Source organism: Xiphophorus maculatus, chromosome 6 (genome assembly GCF_002775205.1).
Source record: "Xiphophorus maculatus strain JP 163 A chromosome 6, X_maculatus-5.0-male, whole genome shotgun sequence".
NCBI lineage: Eukaryota > Metazoa > Chordata > Actinopteri > Cyprinodontiformes > Poeciliidae > Xiphophorus > Xiphophorus maculatus.
Window position 1 is genome coordinate 2378772 of NC_036448.1, and position 19314 is coordinate 2398085.

A 19314-nucleotide genomic window follows, 5' to 3' on the forward strand; every position below is an offset into this window, starting at 1 on the left:
AGTCCAAACCTCTGAGCAGCAGTTAACAAATAAACAAACACCACAAATAATTCTGACAGAAAGATGCATTTTACTGTTCAGAACATGTTCTTGTTACATTGTGACCAAAATCTGCCTTTAAATGCAACAGCATAAACAAAGCTAAACAAAGAAGATATTACTTCAAGAAACAAGATACAATACAAAACCATTTGTTGCATTAAAAGGACAAACATAATTTACTGGGATTCTGAAGAGAACCAAAGCAAATCTGTTGACAGGAATCCACATCACTCTGAAACACAGTACTGTGTGTATCATGCTGTGGGAACAGGGAAGAAGAATGGAGCTAAATATATGAGAATCAGGGAAGAAAACCTGCATTACATTTGAGACTGAGGAGGCGCTTCGTCTTCTAGCAGGACCCAAAACATGGAACGGGTTATGAAAATGGCCCAGTCAAAGTCCAGACCTGGATGTTCAGACTTTATGGTAAGACTTGAAAACTGATGTTCACAGATCAGTTCTCCATCTAGAACAGATCTGTTATAGAGTTGGAGCTATTATGCAACACAGGAAAAGCTAGCAGATGTAATGCTTTCTGCTGTCATTACAGCGAAGGCTGCAATTACAAATGCACTTCACACTTTTCAGATTTATTTCAAAAATACTTATCTATTTCCTTAGATGTCACATTACATTGTGTGCACTATAATGTTTTTCTCTTTAATGAAAAATGCCAATAAAAAGAAAAATTAATTTGTGGTGACAGCGTGCCAAATTTAAAGGAGTATGAATAATTTTTCAAAGGACTGTTACTCCAACATGCACACTGCAAATATCCAAACGCTTGTCAGGAAGTAAGCATTCCAGTCTGAACTTGTTTCTCAATGCACTGAACTCTTTAAAGAGGACTCTTTCCTACCGGTACCTGCTCGGCCCAACTCAGCCCGGTTTTCAGGATTCTTCTTTAGTGTGTCTGGCACATTTCTAGCATGGACTCACAGGTAGCCTCGCTATTAATATGGATACAAGTTAACTTAAACACAGCTGTAGGTATTAACAACATATTGAAGTATTGTTTTAATCTTATTGTTAAAAAATGTACACCATTGGTTGTGAAGCCTCACACAACAGAGCGCTTGAAAGCTACAAAATCTACTTCTGGTAACGGAGCTGAATCACCCAATGTGAGTATGAAATCTGCTTCACTAGACACTGACTCATATTTCTTCAATGCGGATTATCATTTAAGGCAATAAATCACTAGTTTCTCTGAGGAAACAACTCATTTACTTCATATTGAAGTAAATGAGTTGCAGAAAGCTTTTAATGCAGAAAGCCCAGAATTAATAAATTATTATAAACCACTGAGAACATTAAAGATGAAACTAGAACGTATTTCAAATGCCTCCTTTCATTACCAATTATGAAAGTGGAAAATACCTGACTGAGCACAAACCAGAATGATAGCAACATAATCATATGCGTGAATTATTGCATACATAAGCTCTGCAACAATTAGAACTTCACATGCTGTGTACAAACGAGACTGTTTAGGAGGAGGAGAAGAAGAACAAAACAAGACTGAGGGCAGAGGAGGTAGAAGTATGGTCATGTTAAGACTCCCACTCCACAGCAGAGACATGGAGGCTCGGTAAGTAAAAAAACTCCTGGAGTAAACCTGGAGTCACACTGTGAGGGGCCGTCGGGACAGCTGCGTTCCGAAACCATCAGCACTGTTTACCGCACCGCCACGTCTGCAAATGCGCCGCATGTCTGCGTGGATTCTGTTGAAGCAGTCGAGTCTCTGGGAGAACGGAGGAAGCAGCGCGGCTCTTTACGAATCCTCGGTGGGCTCTTCGCTGTCCGTTCGCGCCATCTTCCGCGGAGGCGCCACGCTGTCCTCTTCTGTCTGCTCCTGCTCTCGCTTCTTCCCCGAATTCTGGCAAATTTAGAAGAAAATCCAAATCGTTGGCTCACGACATTCAGCATGGGCAGTCAAAGATGAAACAATGATGGCTCAGACATTTACATACAAATTTGAATGTAGTGCTTCACATAGTCTCTTTCCCTGAATGGAAAATTAATATAATGTACAGCAAAAGAGTTTGAAATGTGTATAGGTCAGGTTGGCATTTATTGTGGTTTTCTTTTACCCAGACAATGTCGGATCTTTCAAATATATGCATGTATTTATAAGCTTGTTGCAATAAGCAATTAATCAATTAATCCCATGATATATTTCCATTCTGACAATTATCTTTTGAAGTACAGTTCATTTTATTCATGGTTTCGGGTGAGTGTGTTTTTTATTTGCGTTTTATTTAATTGTTTTTGTTTGTCATATTTTATTTTGGATATATAAAATATCTTCCAGTTCTAGCATTAAATGAAAGGTTATTGGTTTTTGAGAGGGCAAAATTGTATTATTATGCCATTATCTAGCTGTTTCTGAAACCCTACGGGTTTCCAGATCGTCACATCATTCCACTGTTACAACATTTACCTTTTTATCCCACTGCTGATGTAGATACCGCAGTAGGATGTTTGTCTTCTCTGTCACAATGACTGAGTGAAATAACACAGACATGAACAGGAAACATTAAAAGATGCACAGGATGTTCATCTTCAGGAATAAGTCTTGGAACTTACTCTGATCTGATGGATATTCTCGTGTAGGAAGATACACAGACGGCCGACGGTTCTGAAGCACAGGATTGACAATAAGTTTAAGTCAGAAATTAGCAGTAATCATGTCGGCAAAACAGGAACATTTGTTTATCCAAACAGTGAGAATGGAGAACTTACTGAAGCTTTACATACAGAGTCTGCATGGAACCTGGTGAAGCTGTTTTTGTTGTAGACAGGCAGCCCCTTCAGGAAGTTTCTCTGACAAAGGTTCAGGACAGATAAAGCATACGCAGTAACTCCCATGTGGTAAAAATAATTCCTGACATTCGTGGTACAAACTACGAATTATTTCACAAGTTCACACTATTGCTAATGGGCCAGAAGCCAGAAACCCAATAGAACAAAGGATTTATTCTTCTATAATTTATCTAAAAGCCGACATAAAGCAACAGTAAACAAACCTTCTCCATTTTTGTCTTCGCGTGTCCACTAGCTTAGCACGCTGAGTGAAAACGAGCTAGCAACAAAGCTTTGTTGTTGAGTCGTTTCCTAGAAACCGACTTGTTTACTTGTTAGACAGCTTCTCAGGATGACTAACAGTCATAAACTACATCTAATATTACTGTACTACGTCAGCTTTATTATTTAGACGCTTAAAAGTCTGTAAGAAAAAAACCACAAACATTTACTAGAGGTGTCTGCGTAGCTCTCAGTTCACAACTCCATCTTTGTTGTTGATCCATTTTGAGGGCGGTGACTCTTTAACCTCCACGTCATCTCATTGGTTTCACTGTGAACGAGCTCTGAAGACCGATACGATGATTGGCCAAAACGGTGATTACGTAATTTTGCCTTTGAGCCTGTGCGAGTTTCCAGCACTACGTTATATTATGGCAATGCAAACCATAGACATATTAAAGAATGTATTACTTTTATTTGTATTTCTTTATTTTGGCAATAATGAATACAGTTAAAAGTTGCTATTGCTCTGAAAATACTGTATTTTCCCCATTTTAATCTTTCCGATTTTGGTAATCCAAAGTATCTTGAAATAATACAATTAATACCAAGATTCCATAATTGAAATGTAAAACAAATTAAAATGTCGATTTATGAATTTGACGTGTATTTATCAGTTTCTTAAATTATCAACACATTCCAAAACACCCTCTTAGTGAATGAATATCATTTTTGACATTTATTCTGAAGGCAATAATATTGTCACAATAGGAAGAAGTAGAATGGCATATTTTAAGTGTTTATTTCTGCTCATTTTGATTCTAATAGCTCACAACTGAGAGCTATTAGAATCAAATAGCTCTCTCAATAGCTCTCCCATTTTTTTCATGGGATACATAAAAAAAAATCATGTATCCCATATGTACCTCTAGTTGTGGTTCCATATGCACAAATTACTGCATCAATGCTATTCAAGCGAAAGCTGAGTCGTGTTGCTTTGACACCAGTTCTTCCTTCCAGTCAACTTTTCATTATTATGATTGGATAAAACACTGTAAAAAGCCAGCTTTTTTTTTTTTTACTGTGACCTTCGAGCAGCAGCATGTAATTTTGTAAAAAAAAAAAAAAAAAAAAGAAGTCAATGTACTAATGGCAGAGAAACAACTTGCCTTTATAAAAAAATGGTTTATCCGCCGTCATTGGAGGTCATGCTAACTAGCCTTCGCACTGACAGCCAGGGTAGCTACCAGGAAGAAGGTGCCTCACCCCAGACAACCAGGGCAGGAGGACATGAGAAGAGCCACGTGAGACTTTGATTGACAGCGCTAAGACCCGCCTCCTGACTCTGATTGATTGTTTCTAGTTAGCGCTGGGAAAAGGCAGAGCTCAATTATTTTTCAGATTATCAGTCTCAAATCATACTGTCACAAGTTGACAGTTTGAACAAATATGTGATAAAAATGTTTTATAAAACAGAAATATTGCAGCCTTAAGTACATTCTTTTCATTGTAGAGGGTGACAGTAACTGTCATGAAGACTTGGGGTTTTCATTAGTTTTAAGGTACAAAACATAAGACTAGCTTTAAGAAATGCTTTTAATACATCACTGTAAAACATGCAACTATTGCTTTATGAATTGAATGAAATAAGTAAGCTTTTTGATGGAATTTGTACTCATTGAGATGAACTTGTACTTCCAGACAGAATGCCAAACAAATTCTACTAAAACTTTACAGAGAAAAGAGTTCCTCCTGGTGTCTTCTGGCAAATAAACAAAGTTCTAACAGCTGGAGGGCAGAGCACTGAGAAGGTGTTACACATAACTCCAAACATCACTGGGTTTCACAATAACAAACCTTATTTTGCTAACTCATTTTATTTTGATACATTTCATAATTGAAACACATTTTACATGTTGTATTTTAGAACAGGACATTTTGACCGGTTGGTGAAACTATACGATAGCAGTTCTTGGTTCTGATCAGAGGTCAGAACAGTCATTTTCAAAGTATAACCATTTTATCCAACTACAGACATTTCCAGTGGCATCCTGAGCACCTCCCAAGACTCCAGGTCCTTCAGATCCTCCATCAAGACCTTCAGTGAGAGAGGGATTTCCGTCTCTTCAACATACGCCGCAGGATCACCTCTATGCCGCCCCGCGTGCTCATCCTCTTGACCCAACCGTGTGTATTTATCCGTTTTATGTTGTTCGGCTGGTACTCTGTGCCTCTTTTGCGGGTTCGCACCTGCTGGTGCAGCCAGGGGAGCTGCTGGACCGCATCGCCGCTCTCCACTTGCCAAGGGAGAGGCCCCAGAAGTCGGAAAACCCGAGGTCTCGCAGCTGCGCCGGACGCAAACCAGCTGCTGAAGAACCTGAGGTGAGACGTGGTATTTGCTGAGAGATCCGACGTAGGGACGCTGCTGCAGAAGAAGCACAAGTTAAAGTTTAATGAGCCTGAATATGAAAACACAATTCAATGTAATGAATTTATCACATCTCATAGGTAGGCTGAGGCCTGTCACGATAACAAATTTAGCTATAAACCAAAAATTATTGCGATAAACAATAATATCGTCATTTTGAGACCACTTTCAACTAATATGTTGAATTCCCTGTCAGTCCCTTCAGTTGATCCAAAATGCTGAAGCAAGAGTTTTGATGAAAATTAAAAACAAAAATCATATGTCCCCGTTTTAGCTTCCCTTCACCGGCTCCCTATTAAATCCAGAATAGAATTAAATATTGTCCCTCTCACATCTAAATCCTTTAATAGTTAAGCTTCATCGTGCATCAGAGACCTGATTGCTCCCTCTGCTCCTGGGAATTTGCGGTGTATAAATAAACTGAACTGAATCATTGACACTTCTACATTAAATAAGAAAACATTAGCAGAGAAAATGGAGCAGCGAAAGCAAACTACAAAACCAAAAGGAGGCACAGAAAAGTTGACAGATCCCTGCCAGCTAGTAGTAACAATCACTATTCAGTGTCACTTGGTTGTAGTCTGTGACCATGAGTCAGTGTGAAGCTCGCAGAAGCAGCCTCCCACTCCGAGTTAGCATAAATATGGATTGTAGCGAACAGGACCCTAGCCGTTAGCATGTGCGATTAGCGTGGCGTACAAACACTACGGCCTTCCTCCTGTCTGTCATAGCGAACTGACTTACCTACGTAGGTGGGTTAATCCACGCAGTCGGGAAATAGACGACAAAACGGTGTTCATTCTGAGATTCTTTTCAAACTAACAGGTTAACTACGTGTGAACGCTGAAAGTCACAGATAGAATGGTACCTCGCAAGAAGGAGCAAGCTGATTGGTTCAGACTTTGACCAAAGGAAATGCTTCTTGCTGCACTAGGCAGTGGAGTAGAGAGCGAGTGTATGTTAAAAAAAAAAAAAAAGTCGGAGGGTGCGCATGCGCACCATTTGTCTGTCTGTCTGTCTATCTTGCGCTGTTCATTCGTGGTGCAGATCAATTCTTCTTATTGTTAAAATTAGACTCCAGAAAAGTATTTGACACACACATAACTACAGAACCTACAGGTTTAAGTCACCCAGGTAAATCAAACTGGTTTTAGGTTTGGCGCTAGTGTGAAAGAATAGTTTGTCTATTTTTGGACACATTCTGACATAAATTAAATAGATGGCAGCAGCAACTAAAGTTCAAGATCATTTAACCTTTTCACAATTGTGATGTTAAAACTTCCACTTTCAACTGTGTCTTGTTAGGCAAAATTACAAAAATGTTGGGCACAATCTGAAGGGGCAAAATGGTAGCCTGGTAAAAACCAGCCCCTTGTTCTATGCTATTTGCTATTTGCTTCGTACAGAGGGTCTAAAATGATTCTAAAATAGCACAGAACATCAACGGCGTCGTTCACAACTTCTCATTATGTTTGCTGATTGATCCAGTATAAATTCTAACTCAAATAAATGGGAGAAAGCCCAGACTGTCTGTGAGGCAAGATTATAATCAAGCAAAATTGTGCAGGAAGGCAATGACCAGGCTGGCAAAATAGGCTTTTAAATCCAGAAATGCTATCTTGGACCAAAACAAAAAGCAGGATCCATAAGGGCACATTTTTTTGTCAAGAGGAAAAAGGGTCTTACTGTGCACTTCCCTGTTCCCACAGCATAATGCTACCATCACCATGTTGCACTATGGATGGGTGGTGTTCAGTGTCAGTTTTCTTCTTGCATACAGTCACATTTCACCTATAAGCCATGAGGTTCAGCTTTGGTCTTATCTGACCTTCTTTGATGATTGCTGCCCGCTCTATGGCTTTGGTCATAGGCCAGATAAGTTTACAATTAATATTGTCCCATCATGTGAGCTCTTGAGAAAGCCTGTTTGCTGCCTCTCTTAATAATGTTCTAACACAAGTTGCCATTTTAGGTGGGCATCCTTAGAATTGGTAGAATTGCAGGTGTACCATATTCCCATAGTAGACTGAGCGGTGTTCTTTCAGATCTTAAAAACTGGATGCATTGTTTTGTAACCTAAATCTGCTTTGAACTTCTCTGCAGCTTTCTCCCTGACCTGCTTGCTGGGTACTCATTCTCTAATAAACCCATCGGGCCCTCACAGAAAAGCTGTGTGAAATGCATGCACATGCATCCATTTCTATTTACAAACTCAATCCTGGAGGCATCTGGTTGCACTGGATTTTATTTCACGGTGTCAGAATAAAGGAGGCTGCAGGCTAATATACATTACACCTCTGTGATGCAGCAGCTGCAGTGACTCTTTCATGTACAACATAATGACATGTTTATGGGGGTTTGATAGCGGTTGCAGATTTTAACAGAGACTCACGCATGTCATGTTATGTATGATCATGCATCCCACTGCTCAGATGATAAAATGGGACCATCTCAGCAGGTTCTGCCTCTGACTACAAGCATTCTGTTATTATTAAACCAGCCTTAGCAACAAGGACAGCAGCCTTCTCCTATTGGCTTTTTCCCAGCGTTCAGCTGTCCTCTATTAGCCCTCCCCGCTGCCACTCAGCAACGAAAATGCGCGAAGATTGTCCGTGGTGCTGCGGATCCAAGGGCAGCAGGGCTGGGTAGGGTTTGGCCCTCATAACGCAGTGGATGCTGAGGGATGGAGGGGGTGCTGAAAAACACTGCCGTTCCTTCTCGCTATGGAAATCTTATTTGAATGCAACTGGCACAATTTGATGGAGGCATGCTTTACTTCCACTTCGAATCCATTTGTGTCGAGTGACGGCCGCCTGATGAGGCTGGAAAGCGCCCACAGTTCTGCAGCATCTCCCGTGTAGACGGCCCTTCAGAGCCGGTTACGCACCAGATCGTCAATAATTCTGCAGGTAAGAAATCAGTTTCTTTTTTTTTTTTGCGAGGCAGGTTTTCACTTTGCATGTACATCTTTTCATCTTTGGTCGGCCGACTGCATCTGTTAATATGGATGCGCAAAATTACGCACATCTGTCATATAAACGCACATTCCGCACAGGACTGCAACATATTGTTGATGCGCAAAAAAGAAAAAAGAAACATAATTTTTTTAAAACAACAACAACAACAACAACAATAATAATAATAATAATAATAATAATAATAATAATAATAATAATAATAATAATAAATTGTTCTCGCTGTTATTTCATGTGTAACAGATTAACAGCCACATTGTTTTCCTGCAGAACAGCCTGTGATGCTGTGGTATGACTCAATGTTTTGAATTCATTGTGATTCCGCTGCGCCACTTCGGATCGCTTAGTAAACAGAAAGTAGGTTAAAATGGTCTCCTCTTACAAAATAGGCCATGCACGTGCATCACTCAGCCCACGCACAGCAGCAGCGATGGCTGAACGCGCACAATGCGCCAAATTTGTGTAAGTGTTGCGAAAATGGCGGTACGGTTCGAGGGGCAGCCTGCACTGTTCAGAGGTCCGTTAAAAACTGCAGACACATGCAGATCTGGGTCTGGTTATCGATCAGTAGGTCAGTAGGAGAATCCCTGATTTACATTTCAGCGCAGCTGCTGTGTTTTTCTCCACCATGAGGGAAAATGCAGCTGCAAGATAGATAGATAGATAGATAGATAGATAGATAGATAGATAGATAGATAGATAGATAGATAGATAGATAGATAGATAGATAGATAGATAGATAGATAGATAGATAGATAGATAGATAGATAGATAGATAGATAGATAGATAGATAGATAGATAGATAGACAGACAGACAGACAGACAGACAGACAGACAGACAGACAGACAGACAGACAGACAGACAGACAGACAGACAGACAGACAGACAGACAGACAGACAGATAGATAGATTTTTGAATAATTGCATAATTCTGACTGCATATAAGAACTAAGAACACTCTTCTTATCGGAAATGATAGAACTTGTTCAAACTGTTTGGTTTCTTATCTCTGATCCAGCTTTCAGGCACCATCCATAACATCTCACAAGGTTTGATTTTGGACCAATTCCATTAACTTATTATAAACCTGATTCCAAAACCAGATTTGATGTATTTGTGTTTTGGAACTTTACATTATGTCCAATTTACTGCAATCTGATCCAGACTGTCACCATGAAATTATATTGGTTAGGGAGTTCAAGAACAGAGGAACATTCAAAGGTCAAGCAAATATCAGTGTCTCTATCCACAGTGAAGCAAATTCAGTATAAGCATGAGGGTAGTGACCAAGGTTCAAAGAGCCTAAAGTTCTATTCAGCCTGTCTCCCACAGAGTAATACTACCCTACCCATGCTTCACTGCAGGCATGGTTCAGGCTGACATGCTGTGCTAGATTCTTTACAGTCACACATTTTTACAATGGTCAAGGCCATTTCAGAATTTTAATGTCAGCCTGCTTATCCATTCTAACTTTTTCACTTTCATTATGATACCAATATTGCAGCTTTGAGTATCGGCCAATATCAATATTGACCCAATACAATATCAGCACAAATCATACATATTTTCATAACTTGCATTGCCGTGTGGAATGTTAGAAAAGGCTTGACCAAGTGGTATTACTCAAGCAGAGAACAATAGTCAACAATAATAAGTGTCAGAACAACTGACTCATTTATAATTAACCAGTGGGTTTCTATCCCTCTGTGTGAGGGATAGAAATTCTGGGGCAGACTAAATGCTATGAGAGTGTTTATATTTGTGATTTCAGATGTAATCTGATATAATTCAATGCTAATTTTTTGGCTGATATCAAACCAATTTTGATATAAATATCGGATCAGGACACCCCAAATTCTAAAACATGTTTTTATGAGTGTTTGGGATCCTTGTCCTGGTGGAGCACCCCACTGTCTAAGTTTTAACCATCTAAACCATAAACCATCTAAACCATAAACCATCTAAACCCATCTAACACTTTGATTTTAAAAAGTTAGTTTAGACCAAAGTTCAACCCTACCATACATGGGATGATTGTACACCAGTGTGATTGTCAACAGTGTGAGTCAAACATCGTTGCCTGGGTGCTGACCAAGAAACTGGCATCAGGTCAAAATGAAGTACGTCAGTAGAAATTAGCATGTGGCTGAGCTACATGTCTTCTGGAGAAATGTGTGATAGCCCATGTAGTCATTTTAGCATAAATACTGTGCAGTTATTAAAGATAGTGCAGTCCTATCCAAAGTAAAGAAATCCATAGGTTAATTAAACCCATAGTATTAACAGACTATTTAAAATAAGGAACAATAAAAATGCCAGGTATCGGCAGAAATATGACTTAAAATGAGTATATTGTGCAAATACCAGCAGGTATATAAACACTTATTGAGTTTGCACAGAGAAGTGGATCCTGTCAGATTCTTTACCAGCCTCTTCCTGTTCTCATTCCCAAATCGTTTTGGTTCAAATGTTAGCAACAAAGATGCTTAATTTGAACTCCCTTCAAATTCTTTAAATGCATCAAAGAGTCGAATACTACTATTTTTCTAGTCTGGACTAGAAACAGAAATAGTTGGAAAACCGTTCTCATTCTCTTATGAGACATGTTGCTCACAGACAAATACACAGTCATGACCCATGACGAGTGTTTGCTATTTATTTTTGGATTCTGGCTGCGTTAAAAAAGGAGTTATAAATAGAAAACATCCTGGTTCGATTGTCAACAGTCAGTCCTGACTGACACTGAAACTCCAAGACAGCAGAAGTATTTTTTTATGGTTTTTGATTAATGTGGATGTTGGAATGCTGCTTTATCATAGAGGTGAGTGCATAACAACACTTGATCTGATCTTCATTGGCTCAGCGTTTTGACTCTTTTGGGATGATTAAATTTCATCATGGAGCAGAAGTTGACATTTGGAATCTCCAGTGACAGCTTGTTGAACAGACAATGTTGAAATCAAAAACAAAATGAAAGCTTACGTTTTTGTCTATATTAATGATGAGATTTGATTAAAATTCTTAATCGAGTTAATTGGAGGGCCTGTAATTAAATAATTGCAATTAATCAAAAACAATACATTGGCAAAAATAAGCAACATTTTCAATTAAAAAATCCTTTTTGAGCTACATTATTGAATAAATAGACATATGAGCTCAACAACAAAGATATTTATTGTTTTAATCTGTTATTTAGGTTCTTCAACCATCAGATTGGAGCAAAGTGCTATTCTATCCATTCAGTTTTCCAGTTTCAGAAAGTCCTGGCTAAATGTCTGACAGCAGAAGGAGGAACAGTTGATTCTGCTCCCTCTTCTCCTTATTGATAACTTTGCATGTTGAAGTTATTCTATATACCCAGCTTTTATAGTTACACTTACAATGTCAAGCTCATAATTGGATCATCATCATCATCATCATCATCATCATCATCATCATCATCATCATCATCATCATCATCATCATCATCATCATCATCATCATCATCATCATCATCATCATTCCAGACACAAAAAAGGTCCATAGTAAAAGGGTAAAACAAGCAAAATAAGAGAAAAATGAAAATAAACATGACTTTTTATTCACTGAGTCACAAATATATGATGACTCCAATGATTCCACAATCTTGAAGAAAATCTCACTATACTAAAAGCAGGGTTTACTAAAACTGCAATTATATTATTGCATGACACAGATGATCACATGCATTTGTACATAAGATTCCTGAGCACAGCTGCACATGTGGGTACAGCATTATGTACAAACATATGGCTAGCACTAGCACTACTCTACTCGCTTATTTTTTGTATCGTCGGCATAGATGGGCAGTGTATAGTGGAGTACAAAAAGCTTTAAAAAGAGCTATCTTCACAAAGGATGAACAAATACTAAACGTTCTGATCAGAATATTAGCTTGTGGATACATCATATGATACTGCCTATGAATTACTTTATTTTATCTACAACATGACTAGTGCTAAGCTGAACTAGAGCTGAATTAGATTTCAATTTCAAAGTGTCATATTACAAAGTAAAAAAAAGCATTAAGTCGTATTTGATATATACAGTATTTTTGCAATAAATGAAAGTAACATAGTTACTTGACAAAATGCCGGAAAATACAAAAGGCTGGAAAATACATACAAGTTTTACAATTCAGTCACATATCAATAAAAGTAAATTTACCTGACTTTACTTTTCACCTGAATATTTAACTCCTTAAAAACAGGCTCCCATGTAAACAGGTAAGATTTCATCCTCTGATTCCCATTCCTGACACTTAACTGTAACTTTGCGTATGTGTTGTCTTGTGAAAGCAGAAAGGCACCATGCTGACCAGCATCACTGACGGGATCCTGTGTTGCCTGACGGGGAAGACCACCAGCCTGGTCCTGCCTGTGGAGTCTTCAGAGCCCTCCGATGGGTTTGAGTTTGTGGAGGTGAAACCAGGGAGGGTTCTGCGAGTGCGGCACATCAAACCAGATCGCCAGCGCATGGACACGGAAAAACAAGATGCCGGGAAGAACAAGACAACTGCTGACTATGATAGCAATAACGATGCCTCTGTTCGGGACTCCATTAATGATGATATTGGCACCAGCGTCCACTGCAAGAGGAAGATCACGGTCTATCGCAATGGCCAGCTGGTGATTGAGAACCTCGGCGATGTTTTGCATTCTGAGATCCTGCAGTGTCAGGATGGAGATGTGGAGCCCTGCAGCACCGTGGAGGTGGAGCTCGCTGACTACAAAGAGATGCCCTCATCTCCTGACCCCAACCCCGTTCCCCCAGATCCATTGCCTTCTGGAGAGCAGAAGCCTGCTCCGCCTCCCCGCCGCCGTCGTCGCAAGCCTAAACGCACCGTGCTGATTGACTCAACACGGGTCATCTCGAGCTGCAAAGGAACGCATTCGGACGTGGCGCTGTTTTTTGTGCATGGTGTGGGGGGCTCTCTGGACATTTGGAGCAGCCAGCTGGAGTTCTTCTCCCGGCTGGGCTATGAGGTGATCGCACCTGACCTGGCTGGGCACGGGGCCAGCACTGCTCCGCAGATCGCAGCGGCTTACACATTTTATGCACTGGCAGAGGACCTTCGGGCCATCTTCAAGAGATATGCTCGGAAACGGAACATTCTCATAGGCCACTCATATGGGTGAGTCTGATTCATCAATCATTGGGTCCAGAAGGACTCTGTACTTGCAAAAATAATTAAAATCCAGGTTTCCCCCAGAAAACTTGCTAACCCCAGTGGTAGGGCCACTCGGCAGTCATTCATCCAGTGGCCCGCTGTGTTTTTGTGTTAAAATCTGTTTACAGTTGACAGGAAATTTGATAATATCACTTGATAATTATGTGTTATTGGAAGATTTATATATGAACACCAAAAACGTCTTAAAAAAATGCAAACATTAAAAAAAAGAACTTAAATAAATGCTAAGCCTGCAATGCTAAGACTGGTGGGGGCACAAGTAAAGCCTGGTGGCCCTCCAGGCTTATAATACACTGGGGGAAACCTTAAAATTATGATGGCCTATAAGGACCATTGTCAATAAAAAAATGGAGTTAATTTTCACCAAAACACTCATTTATTTTGAGAATAACCTCAAAGATTTCCTAGAAAAAACAAGAACATTTCTGAGCCCAAGATCTGTGAATTTCTGAAAAAGAAATTGAGCAATTCTGTGATTAATCTCTGTAATTTTCTAGAAAAACATAAATTTTTTTCCAGCAAATTTTCAGCTTGAAACTCAAAAATTTCTATGTTTTCTATAGAAAAATTATGACATTTTTGCTTGACAAAAATTATTTGTCAAGCAAATATTTGGCTTTTCAAACTGAAAAATTGAAACTATAAATGTTTGGGTTTTTTCTAGCAAATGTTCAACATTTCAGGCTCAGAAATTTCTTTGTTCTTTTTTCTAGAAAATTTAAATTTAATAGAAATTAATCTAAAAATGTCTGAGTTTAAATGTACTCTTTTTTTCTATCTACAATGACCTTTTTACACAGCTGTGCAAAACTGCTTTTCGAACTGCAATGTACATTTTACTGCCATTCTTCAATTAGTCTTTATGTCTCTTCCAGAGTATCATTTTGCACATTCCTTGCCCATGAATATCCTGATCTGGTCCATAAGGTAGTGATGATCAATGGAGGGGGCCCTACAGCTCTGGAACCCAGTCTCTGCTCCATCTTTCAGCTTCCATCATGTGTCCTTCACTGCCTTTCACCTTGCCTGGCCTGGAGCTTTTTGAAGTAAGATCTGTATATGGTTTTGTGTTGTAGAGCAACACCCATTGAAGCAAGAAATATAAAAATTAAAAATAAAAAATCTAATAATATTAAGAAATGGTACAAAAAAAGCATGTTTTGACTACTTTTTAATCTTTATAAGATCTTCAAATGTGCAGATTTTTGGTAACATTTCTCCAACTTTCAGAGCTGGATTTGCTCGCCAAGGTGCAAAAGAGAAGCAGTTGTTGAAGCAGGGCAACGCATTCAATGTGTCTCCGTTTGTCCTGCGGGCAATGATGAGCGGTCAATACTGGCCCGAGGGCGATGAGGTCTACCATGCCGAGCTCACTGTGCCCATTCTGCTGGTTCACGGCATGTGTGACAAGTTTGTGCCCATGGAGGAGGACCAGCGCATGGCAGAGGTACAGTAAAGCTACAGGAAACATATGCCTGTGCAGATATGAGGCTTCCACATTATGACACATTATGAGTGGACGTATCGCAGTCTCATGGTATTAGACTACTCACAAAATCATATAATTGATTTATATAATTAACTTTGTGTTATAATACAAAAATGTAATTTAAAATTATTTTAAAATCTTTACTGCCCATCTCATAAAAAATTTTCTGCGGACACTCCTGTGTGTCTGTAATTTTTTTTTTTGCATAAATATACTAAAAATTTCCAAAGTGAGAGTGAGACAAATGTGCAGGAGCCATGTTTAAGCCAACTAGCAGACAGTACACAACAACATGTGGGAGAAGCAGCACTGAATTACTGCACACCTTGGTAATAGACTGTTAGAACTTAACTGCAAAATTGAAAAAAAAATATTTGGTTAGATTTTAGTTTATATTTCTTTGCACAAATGTATTAAGTTTTGTACATAAAATAATAGTTAAATTCCAATCCCATTTTGAGTTGTACTTAACTAAATTAGGTAAATTCTAACAAATGTATTTGTACACTACTTAAATTCATCAATAAATTAAATGAATTAGGCTCTTACTGTAGTGCGTGCTACATAAATGGGAATATATCTATATATTTTATTGATCAAATAAAAGTATATACTATTTCCACAATCTTGAGTGTAAAATCAGCAAGATCTATTTGAAATTTCTCGGTCCAGATTAATATTCATTAATATAAGCAGTGATAAATGTTCATAGAACAGTGTTATGGATGTGAAGGATCCCCTTGTCAGGAGCAGACACCTCCGCTGCGTCGTCTTTGGCAGATGACCCAGCGGAGGTGTCTGCTCAGGTCTGCTCAAGAGACAGGTGCCAAACCTGTCTCTTCTTGAGGAAATTGTCAGGTTTGTCCTCCATGTCAAAATAAAACAAAATGATGAATGGCAATAAAATGCTACGGCGAATAGAAATAGAATGCGGCATAATGGTGGTTATAAAATAAGTGTGGGCAACAGGTGGTGGCAGGATTGGTGCAAAAGATTTTAATAATGAATTCCAGAAATTACTTATAAAACTCCTGATTAAGGTGAAAATTAACAAAGAAACATGGAGAAAAGACTGACAGAGAGCAACATTTTCTCTCTGTAACATTCACATTAAACTCAATGTGACCAGAAAGCTTAAATGTACTCAGGAGGGAGTGGAAATCGTAGAGGAACTGGAATAGCTAATTACAGGCAAGTGGATGCAGCTGCGAAAAATAGCAGGTATTGGCAAATGAGGAAATGATTAACAGCTGGGATGGGAAGCAGAACGGTAGACTGAGGTGAAGTAAACAGAAGGAAAGAGAATGAAAGAATGAACAGTAAGCAGATAAATACAAATCTAAGTAAATAAATCCAAAACACAAACAATAAGAGTAACTGAACTAATGCAATGAACTAAAATGACATAAGAAAAACAAACAATGAAAAATGGTCTAAACACAAAATAACTGAAGCTAAAATTCCAAACACTTTTGCATCATAAGAGTGAAGCTAATAATTTGTACTTATATATATATATATATATATATAAATACATTATATATAGATTAATACCGATAATAATAATACTAATAATATTTTGGACAGTATCAAGAAATAATAATAATCAGAATAACAGTAAACTTAACCAACATTTTCAATTAAATTCTGATCAAAATGTTAGAATTTGCCCATTATTCATCATTCAATAAATGCAAACAGACTTACTAGCTAATATTTAATACCTTCAACAAAAATCTTCCTATAGAGAAAAGAAATGACAGCTGGATTTGTGTCTGATCCATTCCAGTTGTAGATATTGACAGGTTTGCATTCCTTCCAACTCTGCTTCCAGATCCTCCTGTTTGCCTTCCTGAAGGTCATTGAGGAGGGAAGTCACATGGTCATGATGGAGTGTCCTGACACCGTCAACACCCTCCTCCACGAGTTCTTCCTCTGGGAGCCGGACATGTCCAGAAAGGGAGAGGCCAACCACACCGTTTCTGTCTGTGACACTATCAACATGCTGAAGATCAAAAAGCCTGTGGACAAATAACGCTCACAGAAGGCTCCCTCTGTCACATCACCAAGCGGAAGGCCGTTGTTTTGCATCTATGTGTTAATAAGGCCCCGTGGCTGAGAGCGATTCCAAGGAGGACCATGTCTTCAGGATGTGGGTGAACCCTTGTGCTCCGAGATAGAGCAGCGAGGAACATTGGATGAGAGGAAGGGACACAAACACAGTTTCTTTTCCACTTCTGCACCGGTTTGTGCTCTGCTTGCAAAATGACTTCCTCGGTGCTCAAAAGAACTGCCATTCGTGATCTGTGTGTGAAATGTTTGTGAGGAAAAGTGGACAGCTACTCAACACAAAAGATTAAACATCTCTGTAATGATGTCTGGAGTTCCTCATGTGGACTCGGTTTTACCTATGAGAAGGATTACGTAATGGTTGAATCCATTTAAGGTTGACTGTAAAAGGGAAACTGGCTTTAATAGGGAAAGTCTATGGCAAGAATTGGTAGTATTAATGTGTCATCACATCCAATGATAAATATGATAATACTAATAACATACTAAAATAAATCATAATGGACATCTGTATAAATTAACTGGAAATATAAAATGACAAAGACACAAAAATGTTCCTCAGTTCTATAAAATGTTCTGTTTTCCCTATCTCAAACATAATTAACAGATACACACTTTACGGCCAACATAAATATTTCTGTTTTTCTTTGAGGTCTGACCCACTATTCTTATTTTCTCGTTCATTTTCTATAAGGACGACAAAAACAATGTATTGCAGGTTCCAAATGATCTCCATTTATGTTGGGGATCATAAATGATCCCCAGACTGACTTAATAAACTCATAAAGTTAAATCAGTCAAATCAGCATGCATTTAGAGACTGAAAATTGGAGGACTGATTCGAAAACATATTAATCCGACCTTCAGATCCCCAATCAGATCCGATCAAGGGAGAATCGACCAATTCTGTCCTCTGGTCAATTCTAGGTGTGACCTAATGACTAAAACAACTCAAATGCTATTGCATCATTCTTGAATATAAACAACAGGAGACAATTAATAATTAGTACACTACATTTGGATAAAATGAGTATTGTTTTTCTTTTTCTGAAACAATGCCAATCTGCAGTACAAGCTGTGGTTGCTTTTTTGACCTGCTTATGTTTAAACAGTGATGAGTGCAAAAATAAGAGTACTTTGCTCTCTATGCCATAATCTTTTTTTTCTTCCTTTTGCTGTGTGTCAGACTAAACAAAATGTTCCTAAGTGGAAGTTATTCATTCATGGATGTTGTTTGTCTCATAGTGGGACAGGACAGTGCGGGCTAAGCGTTCTCTAACATACTCCCTGACGGTACGTATCTGTTGGTTGGATAGTTTACTGTTTTGTGTCGCGGAGGGTGTAAATAGATGAGAAGAAAAAATGGGCCGCCATGATTAAATTTATATAAATCCCCCAAAGGAGGACATGCTAGAGGTTAAATATGCATTTTGAGAGAATGCGGATGCAACTTACCTTGTGTTTTATGCAATTTAAGGAACCAGAGAGGAAATAGACTGGGGACTGATGTCTCTATAACATTCTATACTATATTCTTTATGGACATTTTTCAAAAACCCCACAAATGCTGCTTGTGTCTCCTTTGGTGTAAAAGGTGAGTAAAAGTGTGTGGACTACAGGGTGCACATATACTTCCTATTATGCTAAAACTGCATATAGAAATTGTTATACGTGCTAATTTTTTTTTGTGTGTGTGTGTGATTAACAAGTTTAGTGTTATTGTTACCTTTATTAATGGGAAGGATAACGCTGTATATGCACTGCCTAAATGTAGATGCATATAACATAATATAACCAATCAAAAACAGTGGGATTCAATGTATGAATGTGCCTTTTATGGCATGAAATAAAACAGATGTTCAGCATCAAGATGGGTTTCTGCGTGTTTGTTTGTTTGTTTGGTTTTTTTTTTTTGAAAGAGTTGGAAATATCTGACATCCATCCATATGTAATGGATGTCCAAAATGTGGCCCAGAGGCCATTTTATGGCCCCTTCACTGATTCTGTGTGACCCACCAGAACAGGGGATTGATGCAAATAGAGACATTTTTTTCTTTAACTAGAGCAAA

The 19314-nt window shown here is 38.6% G+C and overlaps 3 protein-coding genes across 7 annotated transcripts; 1 reads left to right on the top strand and 2 right to left on the bottom strand.

The window, feature by feature from the left end:
* Positions 1-50: 50 nt before the first annotated feature.
* Positions 51-3385, bottom strand: LOC102235906 (DET1- and DDB1-associated protein 1-like). Of its 4 annotated transcripts, none has more exons than XM_023335578.1 (5): positions 3297-3385; positions 2791-2871; positions 2635-2686; positions 2489-2550; positions 51-1924 (listed from the first exon to the last, which is right to left on the bottom strand). In XM_023335578.1, exons 1-5 carry the CDS (start codon positions 3354-3356, stop codon positions 1820-1822), a joined length of 360 nt encoding a protein of 119 aa, XP_023191346.1. In that variant the 5' UTR covers positions 3357-3385; the 3' UTR covers positions 51-1819. The 4 variants fall into 4 exon arrangements, with proteins under 4 accessions (XP_023191346.1, XP_023191347.1, XP_005802394.1 ...); XM_023335579.1 differs by having other exon boundaries at positions 3303-3372; XM_005802337.3 differs by having other exon boundaries at positions 3075-3371.
* A 1269-nt stretch (positions 3386-4654) lies between these two features.
* mrpl34 (mitochondrial ribosomal protein L34) lies at positions 4655-6460 on the bottom strand. Of its 2 annotated transcripts, none has more exons than XM_005802338.3 (2): positions 6245-6460; positions 4655-5497 (listed from the first exon to the last, which is right to left on the bottom strand). In XM_005802338.3, exons 1-2 carry the CDS (start codon positions 6298-6300, stop codon positions 5173-5175), a joined length of 381 nt encoding a protein of 126 aa, XP_005802395.1. In that variant the 5' UTR covers positions 6301-6460; the 3' UTR covers positions 4655-5172. The 2 variants fall into 2 exon arrangements, with proteins under 2 accessions (XP_005802395.1, XP_005802396.1); XM_005802339.3 differs by having other exon boundaries at positions 4655-5494; positions 6245-6404.
* A 1577-nt stretch (positions 6461-8037) lies between these two features.
* On the top strand, positions 8038-19114 carry LOC102236749 (protein ABHD8-like). The gene is made up of 5 exons (XM_005802340.2): positions 8038-8409; positions 12797-13629; positions 14562-14732; positions 14917-15133; positions 17010-19114. Exons 2-5 carry the CDS (start codon positions 12806-12808, stop codon positions 17208-17210), a joined length of 1413 nt encoding a protein of 470 aa, XP_005802397.1. The 5' UTR covers positions 8038-8409; positions 12797-12805; the 3' UTR covers positions 17211-19114.
* Positions 19115-19314: the final 200 nt, after the last annotated feature.

What these genes read in the sequence shown, in the direction of transcription:
- LOC102235906 (XM_023335578.1), bottom strand. Translation starts at nt 3,356, where the DNA reads ATGGATCAACAACAAAGATGGAGTTGTGAACTGAGAGCTACGCAGACA. An exon ending in AGAATATCCATCAGATCAGA is followed by an intron (nt 2,551 to 2,634) that starts GTAAGTTCCAAG and finishes TATTTCACTCAG; the next exon opens with TCATTGTGACAGAGAAGACA. An exon ending in ATCAGCAGTGGGATAAAAAG is followed by an intron (nt 1,925 to 2,488) that starts GTAAATGTTGTA and finishes TAAATTTGCCAG; the next exon opens with AATTCGGGGAAGAAGCGAGA.
- mrpl34 (XM_005802338.3), bottom strand. Translation starts at nt 6,300, where the DNA reads ATGAACACCGTTTTGTCGTCTATTTCCCGACTGCGTGGATTAACCCAC. An exon ending in GGATTAACCCACCTACGTAG is followed by an intron (nt 5,498 to 6,244) that starts GTAAGTCAGTTC and finishes CTTCTTCTGCAG; the next exon opens with CAGCGTCCCTACGTCGGATC.
- LOC102236749 (XM_005802340.2), top strand. Translation starts at nt 12,806, where the DNA reads ATGCTGACCAGCATCACTGACGGGATCCTGTGTTGCCTGACGGGGAAG. An exon ending in CTGGCCTGGAGCTTTTTGAA is followed by an intron (nt 14,733 to 14,916) that starts GTAAGATCTGTA and finishes TCCAACTTTCAG; the next exon opens with AGCTGGATTTGCTCGCCAAG. An exon ending in AGGACCAGCGCATGGCAGAG is followed by an intron (nt 15,134 to 17,009) that starts GTACAGTAAAGC and finishes CTCTGCTTCCAG; the next exon opens with ATCCTCCTGTTTGCCTTCCT.